Raw genomic sequence first — 12,554 nt, 5'->3', positions numbered from 1 at the left:
TGTGCAAATGCAGCCATATACGTACAAATGCAAAAATGAAATTAGAAAGGTGTCCCTAATCTACCATCAGTGTTCTTTTTCCTGATTAATACCAAACACAGAGGGGGACTTAGGACAGCATGACCGGTTCTGCCACACTGGGCACCAAGCCTAAGGGGTGTTGCAGGGCATTGCAACTATGATGTAGTGAACTGAGCAGAGCAGAAGGTGAGAGGGTGACAAACTTTGGCCTTGCACAGGGCTCCGCTGAAATTTGAAAGAGCAAAGTCCGCCCCTGCCAAACATCAGTGTTGTGAATTAGTACTGTACTGTATTTTGATTCCATGGATCACTTATAGTTTAGATGGGATTTTATGACTGCAATTTTTTCTTGTTAAGCCACTTCTCAGTATTTAAATTGTATAAGTAAGTAAAATAAACATGTCTAAGATTGACCACAATGGTTTTAAGAAGCCAAACAGAAATTGGATGCTGCATCAGGCAGCCCTTTGATCTGAAGCAACAGGGCTTTTCCTTGGTGTTATTTCCATGCAGAAAAAGATGCACTGGTGATATTTTCAGATGCTAAAGCTTTTCTACATAACACGGCCATCATCATCATCATCAAGCTCCCCAAACATTAGATGTCCTACAATTGCAAAGTTAATAAACCATGCCTCCAGATCAGAGGTGGAGCAAGCCAATCGAGTACCTGGGCGGCGCGTGTACCCTGTGCCCAGGGGCGGGGCCAGCCGCCCACAGGGGCAGGGTGAGCTAGGGCAGGACGCTCCGTGGGGCCTCTGAGGAGTCTGCCTGCCTCTTCCCACTCAGTCGCCCTCCAGCTGAGGGAGAGGCGGTGGGCGGACCATTTGGGGAAGCATGGAGCCTGTGGACTCCCAAGCCACCATATCACTCCCAGGAGAGACGCATGGCTCAGGCGTGCTGCAAGCCCCGCGGTGAGTGCCGCCTGGCATTTTGTCTCCCCCCTCAGTGCTGATACCCGGAGCGGCCCACCCCCACCGCCCCCTTCCTCCACCCCTGCTCCAGATATCAGCCTGAGTCAGCATAGCCATTGATTTCGGATGATGGTACTTATTTTTATTACTATTAATAATAGAATTTATATACCACCTTTCATTTCATGAAAGAGGCCATTCAAACAATTAAGAGCCAACAGCCAAATAACAAGAAGAAACCAATTACCGTATTTTTTGCCCTGTAAGACTCACTTTTTTCCTCCTTAAAAGTAAGGGGAAATGTGTGTGCGTCTTATGGAGCGAATGCAGGCTGCACAGCTATCCCAGAAGCCAGAACAGCAAGAGGGATCGCTGCTTTCGCTGTGCAGTGATCCCTCTTGCTGTTATGGCTTCTGGGATTCAGAATTTTTTTTCTTCTTGTTTTTCTTCTCCAAAAACTAGGTGCATCTTATGGTCTGGTGCGTCTTATAGAGCGAAAAATACGGTATTATTTTTTTAAAAAATGCAACCCCCCATAATGCAACTACATTAATCCATGATTAAAATATAAAATAACTCAAGCCCATTAAAGCAGCATAACCATTAAGACATCAATCAAAACAGGAGATTCAGGTCAGAGCAGGGAAATGCTTGTCTAAACAGGTGAGGCTATGAGAACTGTCAGAATGGATCCCAGATTTCGGCAGGGAAAGCATATGGTGCCATCAGCAAAAATGCCCACCTCTGTGATGCCACCAGCTTGCTATAATCACCAGGCCACGGCAAAACTAAAGAGAGTCAAATTGTTGGTCATATTGCCCTTAGTGAGCACTGGAGGCAGTGAGAGCCCCAAACCTCCTGATCACTGCTCCCAATTGCTTTTTACAGATGTTAAATAGCATTTGGGACAATGCAGCTCAGCGTACCTAGATTGCACCAGGCTGGGGAAACCTCCCATAGGCTTACAATCTAAAAGCCAAAGCTTTGGCCCTTCCAACACAGGAAACTGGTAGGCAGGATTGAAAGCCCAGATCTAAGAACAAAGACCAAAGGGAAATTGCAAGATTATTTCAGGCCGGAGGTGAAATGACACGACACTTTTTGATACAGAGGTTTGTCTTTTCATTTGTTCTTCTTTTCAGATGCTCTCTTGCTCCTGCCCCATGAGCCGTTCACTCGCTTTTATTTGGACAACGATGTGGTAACTGTCTAGACCTCCCATGCTATCACATTTCCTGAAGCTCGTTTGGGCATGCAGGGTTTTTAATTCTTACTGAAGACCGCGGAGTAATTCCTATTTTAAGCACTTGGGCAGGCTGAGCTAACATTCCTGCTCTTCCAAAATTACATCAGTATCCATTTCACAAAAGAGCAACTGGTTAAAGCCACGCTGGTAAATGGAGAAAGTATAGGTAACTATTTATAGATTTTTGCCCAAATTGTGCAGGCAGCAAAACATGCATAGATGGCATTGTCTTCATCCCACTGAACACTACATAAACCGCACACAGTATTATACCATTTCAGGCTGCAATCCTATACCCATTTAACTGGGAGAAAGGTCCATCACTACCAATGAGATTTACTTAGGAGTAGACATGTATAAAATGCCATTCCTACCCCCCCCCCATGCAACAAATCCATGTTTTAATATATACGAATAAATTCTATGTTTTTTTCTCATTTAATAAGGGCAGGGATGGGGGAGGGAGAGAAATTATATTCAGTTTGTATTTAAAATGCAAATTTGGACTTTCCAGAACAAAATGTGAGCAAGAATAGCCACCCTTTGAAATTCACATTTCTCCCAATTTTGCAATGCAGTTTTCCAGCCAAGTCATGTGTGTAAGAATGCATATATTGTGGTAAAGTGCATATATATATGCATATAAAATATAAAAATGCTTTATATTAGGAGAAGCTGCTTTGCAAAGGCCAAAACTGCATACAGTGGTACCTCGGTTTATGAACTTAATCCATTCCTTGAGTTCGTTCTTAAACCAAATCCGTTCTTAAACCAAGGCGCACTTTCCCTAATGAGGCCTACCTCTGCCGGTGCCCTTCCACCGTTCGGCTTCCATTCTTAGACCAAGGTAAAGTTCACAAACCGGAACACTACTTCCAGTTTTGCAGAGTTCGTAAACCAAATAGTTCGTAAACAGGACTGTTCGTAAACCGAGGTACCACTATACAAACTTGTATAGGTTTGAATACATTCACACTAAAAGGTTGGTGAATTTTCATGGCTTAAAAAAAAACTAATGTGGAACTGTCCTGAACTTAAGACGGGGGGGGGTGAGAGAAACTGAAACAGACAGATTTGCCTACACCTTATGTGTGAGAAGGTACTGGGAAGCAACAGGCAATGCCAGATGAAATCTCAGAAACCAGGTGAGGGACAACAGTCCATCTCGGTCATCTGCTCTTTCTGCCGTTGTGGGCAGCAGAACAAATTATTCAAACGGTAAAATACGAAACCTTACTTTTGTATAACTTAAGCAGCTTGTGCAATTCAGCTTTTACCCAAGGGGCATTTGGATTACATGGGTCCAGAACCTTTTATTACATTCTTTAAAAAAATAATAAACAGCCTCTCTTTTTTGCATCTATTTGAGATTTTTGCACTCTGCAGCTAAGGAGCCCAGTCCTCTGATCAGAATGGTACCAATGCAAATGTTGCCATGCTTCATGAACTTAGTCCTAAATTAGTGCTGGGGGGGGGGAGCCTAACTCACTACAACGGAGTTTTTTCAGTGGTTGATATCTGTCTCCCATGGAGCTTTGACACAGGTAGAGCAGAAGAATAACCCCATGGTATTTGTTCAGTCAGCCAGAACAGACATTTGTGCTTACAGCATTCCCGTTACCATTCTCCACCATGGTCTTCATTATCCCTTGCTTGCCGATGTGATCTTGAGGGACACGGATTACAGATCAGTGGTACAGGGAAAAGAGAAGCACCTAAAGGCTATATACACTTCTGCATGGAAATACAGTGGTGCCTTGGTTCTCAAATGCCTTTGTACTCAAACAACTTGGAACCCAAACACTGCAAACTAGGAAGTAAGTGTTCCAGTTTGCGAACTTTTTTGGAAGCCGAATGTGCTCTGTTTTGAGTGTTATGCTTCCGACTTGGGTGCCACACTTCTGTTTTGAGTGTTACACTGAGGTCTGTCTGTTTTTGCTATTTATTTTGTGTTTTTGTGGCTCTTTTTTGTTTTTGTGACTGTGTGGAACCCAGTTCAGCTACTGACTGACTGACTGTGTAACTGAAGTACATTATTTATTGCTTTCATTTTATGGATCAATGGTCTCATTAGATAGTAAAATTCACGTTAAATTGCTGTTTTAGGGGTTATTATTTTTAAAAGTCTGGAAGTGATTAATCCATTTTGCATTACTTTCTATGGGAAAGCGCGCCTTGGTTTTGGAACGCTTTGCTTTTAGAACGGACTTCTGGAATGGATTATGTTTGAGAACCAAGGTATCACTTTGCCAAAAGCAAAGAACCACTTAATGCAGATCGGCTGGAACAGAATGGGAACTGGTTCACACATGCCAGTTCATCACTTGATGGTTGCAACACCATGTGATAATTTATTATTTATATATATTACATTTTTTTTATCCCCTATTTCCTGCAAGGAACTTAAGGTGATGTATATCATTCTTCCTTCCCCCATTTTCTCCCCACAACAACCCTGTGAAGCAGTGTTAGCTCACCAGTGAGCTTCATGGCTGGGGAAGGGGGGGGGGTCTAGAACCCTGGTCTGACTCTAACCACTAGACCACAATGTGCACATCAACGCACAGATGAGTGAGCCATCACACACTGAACACCAAAAGCAAAACTTTCGCACTGACCCGCAGAGTGCTTTTCAATGGAATATGTCCCAACGTTCAGCTGAGGGTCATCAACTAATCTCCAGTGCTGCATTCTCATGTGTGTACCATTCATTCTAAGAGTAATATTTTTTTAAAAAAATGGTTAAATGCAGATGAGGATTGTATCTCCACACTTTACACAAACTGTCAGAAAAAGTCCCCCTTTGCTGCGTTTCAGCCATCTCTTCGAGCGAACAAAAGGCTTGACAGAGCATGATGAGAGTTTAATTAATGTGTATTAAATTATCTTGGGAACGCCTTCTCAGATAAATTGCTCTGTGATCCATGATCTGTTCCTCTTCTGACTGACTGCTTCTGTGCAACGGCCTTTTGTGCATTTGCTTATTTTAATAAGAAAAATACTCAGCCGGCATTTGCTCCACATTAAGACAGCAATGTGCCAAAGTTTCCTGTACCGGTACATTTCAGGAGCAATGTTATTTTCTAGTTTGGCAAAAGCAAACTGGCCGGGGGGGCAGACACGCAGGAAAGAAGGCTGACACAGAGTTGTTGGATTTTAACTTCACAAAGGGACATGATGTTCATTTCCAGAAACAGCTCTTCAAATATGTTTGTCAAACGCACCAAGTTGCCAACTTGATCCATCTGCCACACAGTCAACACTAGGCCAGAATGCTTTATGTACCTTTTCAGTATACAGAGGTTTGGCGTACACAGGTTTGTCCCAATGACTGCATCTCTGAAACTGAATGGATGCAACACCTCAACTTCACTGCAGTTCAAAGCTAGGCATGTCTACTCAAAAGTAAGTCTCACAGAGTTCAGCTGGACTTACTCCCAGAGAAGCAGCCTTAGTCACCCATGCAAACCAGGTTTTAAGAACCCCATTACAGTAAATGTTCAGAATTTGATGACTTCCTAGGAACTCAGAAACAGTTGCTTTTGACTGTTGCCTGAATGCAATTCTGAGTCCAAAAAGAGAGTAACTATATCTATGTAACAGTTACAATGTAATTGGTCAAACATTCTAGTCCACAGTATTGCATGAATTTTATTATTACAGTCACAGACCGGTTCCAGCTCACTTACAATATCAGGAAAGTCATAAAACACAACAGGAATACATTGAACTGCAATTGGGTATAACAGAGACAATACAGATATAGCAGCAGTTAAAAATATATATTAAATCTTGATCACTAAAATAAAACCTAAAATTGTCATTTAAAACCTTAATCCTTCTGGTAGTACAGTTTGTTCCCTAAGTTTTATGGCAGTCACACAGAATTTGGCCACCCTTAGCGTGATTTCTAGATCCTTGTCCTCTAGCAGGTGTTTTAGACATTGAAGTTCGGACCCATTTGGAGATTTTTGTATAACAGGAGTGATAAGTACCGAGCTTATATCCCTGTAGAAACGGCAGCGTAACAAGACATGAGAGACAGTTTCTACCTCCACCAAGCCGCAGGGGCAGAGTCATTCCACATATGGTTTACCCTCGAATCCGCCCAGCAATAAGGCAGATGGCAGCACGTTGAATCTAGCGAGGGTAAATGACCAACACAGTATTGGCAGCTTGGAAATAGTTTCTGAAAAAGATGGACATGCTTCACGTTCCAGCATAAAGAAGACAGTATTTAGCACATAGGGGCTATCTCCAAGGGCCATGGGTGCTTGGGTACCCACAATAATATAACTGTGGAGGCTGGGCACACATAAAGTAAATGAGCACAAGCGGCAACAGCACTGCCTTTGAGAGAGAAGTTCACCTCCAACCTCCACAGCCAGGCACCCTTTTCAGGCAGGGCAGGGCTCAGACATGGAGGCAAAGTCTCTCTGCCTCTGAGTCTGAGCCTCTCCCCAAGGAAATGGTGCCTCGCTGGCTGCGGACAGAAGGAGGAAGAGGAACCGCCGCTGCTGCCGCCGCAACGTGGACATGCGATGTCACAAGCACACACCTGCACATAGTGAGTGTGATATAACATTTCCCCAGCCACTCTGGGCAGCTCCCAACAGAATATCAAAAACACAATAAAACATCAAACATTAAAAACTTCCCTAAACATGGCTGCCTTCAGACGTCTTCTAAAAGTAAAATAGTTGCTTATTGCCTTGACATCTGGTGGGAGGGCATTCCACAGGGCAGGCGCCACTACCGAGAAGGCCCTCTGCCTGGTTCCCTGTAACTTGGCTTCTCGCAGTGAGGGAACCGCCAGAAGGTTCTCAGTGCTGGACCTCAGTGTCCGGGTAGAACGATGGAGGTGGAGACGCTCCTTCAGGACATTCGCTACATGTATTCTCTATATTTCAGATACTTCTACTGATATGGAGGTCAGAAATATATTTTTCCACCCAAACTTTTTTTCACAGGTAGTCATTTCTACAATTAAGTAGTCAAGACCTAATGAGAAGACTTCATAACTATGAAGAATGCATGTCTCTTGTGTATTACTCTCAAAATCCCAAGAGGGTATAATCTGTTTCTTATTATCTTTACATAAAACACTGTCTCTACTTTACAAGTAAAAACAAAGGCAGCCTTTAAACAACTTAAAAGTTTGATAGGGCTGCAACAGGGGCAGCTATCATTGGCTATTGCTGGTTGACTGAGATTTTACATATATATATGCGCAAAATGAGTTTTTGGCTCTGTGCTACATAAAATGCCACAGATTACTATAATTATTACTTATACTGGTCCATCGATTTAATGCTCTGACTTGATTAGCCTTAGCAGAATTACTAGCACTCAAAAATATGTTTCCAATATTCATCTGCAACACAATCATTTTCAGAAGATGTGATTGAGAAAGTTTCCATGTGTTATGTTGTAACCAAATGGATATTCCAATATTAAATAGGACATTTTATTATGAGCTGTATTTCTCTTCCTGGTATTGCTTCATGGAACGTTAATTCTCACAAATACACCACAGGGGAGCATTCTTACCTTCCATCATCACATCAACAGCATATGAATGATGTCGGTCGGTATTTTCCAGTTGGTAGGCTTATGCTAATATGGTTTAGAAACTTTTGGGTCAATCCCTGTTTCAAACATTACTTTTTGCAGCTAATCATCTAAAAGACACCGCAACGTTGTTGTTGTTGTTTAAAAAACTGCAACAACACATTGATCCCATTTCAATAATTTAAATTTATAACCCCATCCATTCTGAAGACGCAAAGCAGATAATTCCAAGTCATTTAAATAGAAAGCAAAGTGATACTATACCCCTGTGCATGTCTCCCTATAAGTCTGACTGAATTCAGTAGGAGGCGAAGTGCATTCGATTGCCCCCGAAGAAAAGGAATTTAAAAACCAAGGATGTACAACTTGTGGCTTACAAGCCATGCACAGCCCACCAGCTAGGAAAGCCTGTCTACCAACTACTTGATAAATTCTCATGTTTTGTTGCCTGCCCGGTATTGCAAAAACAGAGCAGGGGAAGATGAAAGGGTGTTTATGAAGCACCACTAGATGTCAAAGTTATTTATTGCCAAGACAGTTCACTGACATATCTCAGGCTTTTGATATCAAGCAGGCGCCTTCACTGTACTTTTTTGGGCGCCTGCTAAAAACATTTTTTGTTTAGACAAGCCTACCCAGACATTTAGAAAGTTGGTGTGAATTTCATTCTCTTTTCAGTCTATTTTTATTTTAACTTTTCAAAAGTCTTAAATTGCTTTTACTCATTTTTCTGATTGATAATTTTATTGTTTTGTCTTTTTGTAAACCACTTTGAGGTTTGTTTTTACAATAAAGCAGTGCATAAATTTTATGAAATAAAAATGAAGAAGCAGGCTCATAGCTCGGATACGAGAGCTTCTCAAGCAAACTGCAAACCTGATTTTAAAAATAATAATAATAATAATAATAATGCTGTTTTCATTGCCTTTTTCAATAATAATTGAAAGAGCATCCACTTTAAGTAATCTGCAGGGCAACAATACAGACAGAACTTTAGCTTGCATATCGGCTGTCGACTTTCCTCAAGTAAGAACCTGTATGGTAAAGCATCACCTTGGCACAGAGACATTTTAGCTCATCAATTTGTCGCTTACTGGAACTTTTTATTACAACAAAAAGCTGGGATGAACAACTTTCTTCCTGAGAGCTGCTCTAAACTCCAGACAGCAGCTCATAGGTAGAGAAGGGTAGAAGTCTATTTCATCACAAAATAGGCCCCTTCCCAACTGATTTATGATAAAGCTTTATGATAACGTTTGAAGACATCTGGCAAACACAGATTCCCAAGTTATAGAGCACATGGGCTGAGACTAACATTGCATAGAAATATGTGGACGGACATGTTCCACGCATCTTATTTGAGGATTCTGTCACTTTACAGTAGTGTAATCTCCTGTTTTCCTGCCTGTCCTGATTACAGCTTGATAACGTGAAACAGTGGCAAATCGTTTACTAGCTCCTGACGAAACTTTTGATAGGAGTGCCAGATAAATTCTCAGCACCTAACCCTCGGGCTAGCAGTTACCTGTTCTTGTCCAAGAGCACTTTGCTCATTAAGCATGTAAACTGCCTACGAGTGAATTTAATGTTTATTTAAAAAAAAAATAGGTGTAAGTTTCTAATGAAAAAATAATAATATAAAAAGGCAATGAATCTTACAGGTGGCTCCACAAAAAAGTTCAATGTGAAGACGAATTAGAAAAGGCAACAGCGAAAAGAAGGGGTTGTTAACAATTTTTGGCATTCACCAATCCTCTGGGGGCCACAAGTCAGCAGTGGGTGTGGTCATCACACAATCTGCCTCTCACAAATCCTGCATAGACACACAGACCAACAGATGCCACCCCCTACTCAGTTGATATGCGCAGAAGTGGGTTAATGACCCTGTCTCCGCTTATCAAATGTTTGACCAGACGATCAGGATACAGGTCATTTTCTATCCCCATCAGGGCGCTGGACTCTGCCCATCCCAGTGCCATGTGTACTTTAAGGGGAGGGAAACTTTTGTCCTTAATACCTGCACAGCTGAACCAAATATTTTGCATAAGTACGGGCTGTCTGCCCAGAACTGGCAGCCCTGAAGATGACAAAGCAGATTCCCCAGGGTGCAAGCTAAGTTCACAATCGAAAGGTTTTTCACATTTGAGCACAATTCTGGTAATGTGAAAACACAAGTAACGGATCAACGAAAATGATCCAAGAAACGTTCCACAACCAATTCACAGCACAATCTTATGTTGTGTGGTGCAGTGGTCAGAGTGCTGGATTAAAACTGGGGCAACTCAGCCATGGAGCTCACTGGGTGAGCCACTAGTATGGCTGAGTCGGGAATCCATTTATGCTCCCTTGAGCTCCTTGGAGGAAAAGTGAGACATGAGCATAATAAACAACTACTCAGAAGTGACTCCCATCATGTTTCCATAGGGCTTGGTCCCAATTAAGGCTATAGGATTGCAGGTCAAGCCTTTTGTTGTTGCTTCTTTGGGGAAAAGACAACTAAGGAGGGGAAGCATGGCAGAGGTTCATAAACCTATGGATGGCACAAAGAGTGAATAGATGGACTTTTTATTTCTTTCCTCCTTTTCTCATACTACTAGATGTCAGCACCACCTACTTCATTGACCAGCAGGAGGTTAATGACGATGAAGGGAAGGTCTTCACAAAATGCATACAGTGGTACCTCTGGTTATGTACTTAATTCGTTCCGGAGGTCCGTTCTTAACCTGAAACTGTTCTTAACCTGAAGCACCACTTTAGCTAATGGGGCCTCCTGCTGCTGCTGCGCCGCCAGAGTACCATTTCTGTTCTCATCCTGAAGCAAAGTTCTTAACCCGAGGTACTATTTCTGGGTTAGCGGAGTCTGTAACCTGAAGCGTATGTAACCCGAGGTACCACTGTAGTTAAATTATGGAATTCTCAATTGCAAGACACGGCAGTGTTTGGCTTTAAATAACTCAATGGAACCTCCATCTTCCATAGCAGTACACCTGTGATTAGCAGGTGCTGGTCGTAAACAAGAGGATATCCATCACCTTCATTCCTTACTGGTGACAGATAAGAAATGGATGGACCAGGATTCAACCCAACAAGGCAGTATGGATGCTGCATCATGCCTGAAATTCCACAGAGCGCTGCATGCGCACAACTCCCATGAATTTCAATAGCGCATGCGCACACACAACTGCACGCCAGAGCTACAGCCCAGCGTAACCAGCTGCAGAACTAGGACGGCTCGCTTTGCTGGGACACAAAAATAAAAATAGCTTTTGGGAGTGTCCCCCCCCCGCCCCCAAAGTGGAAGGGGAGGCAGAGCTTTCGGAGGGGGAGCAGCCAAGCAGCTTTTACCTTGTAACTGAGCTGATAGAGACTCCTGGTGCTGCTGGTATTTGAGGGCCACAGCCTCCGCCTTCCTCAGCTGGCTCTGCAACTCGTAGTAGAGCATTGCCCCGTAGATGAAGCCGAAGACCACGATGAGGAGCAAGAGGGATTGCAGGATCCGCTTCTGCTTTCGGGAACACATCCCGTTGCCCATAGTCCCTTCCTCTGCGGATCCAGGGGCCCGTCCACCTCAAGGCTCCTCTATCCTCAGACAGCAGCCGGAGCACGAAGCAGCCTCAGGGGCAACGGCCCAGGCGGCGGAGGGGCCTCGGAGGAGAGCTGGACCCATAGACCCTGGCGCCAACTTTAACCTACCTGAGCCAAGTTTTGCCAGGCACCTGGGGTCACGCAACAGGCAGGCCGAGCTGGAGGGCTGAGATTTCAAGGGACCCCGAGGAGCAGGCAGCCTTTCGGGCCCCCGGGAAGGGTCAAGCGCGGCTCCACAGGCCCCCTGCCCTCTCCACGGAGTCAACGCTCCCTTTGCGCGTAGGCGGAGGGGGAAGCCTTGGGAGCGCGGATGTCCGGAGGCAGCTCAGAAGAAGCCGGGCATCTCCAGGCACCTCTGCCCTTGCGAGCGGAGTTCTTTTGAGTCTCTAGGAGGGCGATCCCCAAGGTTATTCTGCAAAGATCTCTCCGGATCTGCTTCCCCCCAGATCGGTTCGTTCTAACTGCAGGAACAGTTCGAAGGGACGGGCAGGATCCGATCCCCCAACGTTCCCTTGCTTCTGCCCGCCTTCCCCTCCAAGATCCGTTTCTCCCAAGCGAAGTTTTCCTTTGCAAGATCTCCCCGGGGATCCCTTTCCCTTCGCCCTCCCTCGGGGAGCTAAAGTTACTTTCTGATGCTCCTCCGCTGATGGGGGCAAGAACTTCCCTTCCCCTGCCTTGCCTTGGCCACCTTCCAGCCCCGCACATACGTGTCACCCTCCACTCCTAGGCAGCTTTTGCCAGCGGGATCCCCGAAGGAAGTCCCGCTCAGGCCGCTGCCTCATTGGGCGCAGCCCTAGCTTCTCCCCGCCCCTCGGGCCGGCAACGGTGGCGCGCATTGGACGCAGGCCGCGTCCGTCCGGCCTACCGAGAGCCGCGCTTTCCAGCTCCCGCCCCGCCCCGCCGCTTTTCCCAGCCTGGAGCGCGCGGGAGAATTGAGGAAGTGGGCGGGGTCGCGGGAGCAAGGCGCTCGTCGAACTGGAGGCAGCGGGGAAGGGTCCTCGCCTGTTAGAGCGGGGCTTTGCCCGCGCGCCGCTTTAGAAAGCAGCGTGTGTGGGGCTTGGCCATCTCCCACTTTAGTAAAACTTCTTTATATTTATATGAGGGTATAAATCTTTTTTAAATTTTAATTTTCCATAATTTTTATTAAATTTCCTGTTTTACATTTTAGAACATTCATTTCAACAACCTTAAAATATCAATGACTTCGCTTCTTCTCT

The 12,554-nt window shown here is 44.5% G+C and overlaps 1 protein-coding gene across 2 annotated transcripts in view; it reads right to left on the bottom strand.

Moving 5' to 3' along the window:
* The window catches only part of GOLIM4 (golgi integral membrane protein 4), a 56,211-nt gene extending 44,108 nt beyond the window's left edge, over positions 1-12,103 (bottom strand). For both annotated transcript variants that reach the window (XM_082224160.1, XM_082224159.1), the window contains exon 1: positions 11,098-12,103. In XM_082224160.1, coding sequence (XP_082080286.1) covers positions 11,098-11,284 — 187 coding nt within the window. In that variant the 5' untranslated portion in view covers positions 11,285-12,103. The remainder of the gene's footprint in view (positions 1-11,097) is intronic.
* Positions 12,104-12,554: the final 451 nt, after the last annotated feature.

The sequence above is a fragment of the Podarcis vaucheri genome (assembly GCF_965113315.1).
Source record: "Podarcis vaucheri genome assembly, chromosome: 5".
Taxonomy (NCBI): domain Eukaryota; kingdom Metazoa; phylum Chordata; class Lepidosauria; order Squamata; family Lacertidae; genus Podarcis; species Podarcis vaucheri.
The sequence above is the reverse complement of the archived record's forward strand: the minus strand, read 5'-3'. Positions and strand labels throughout refer to the sequence as shown.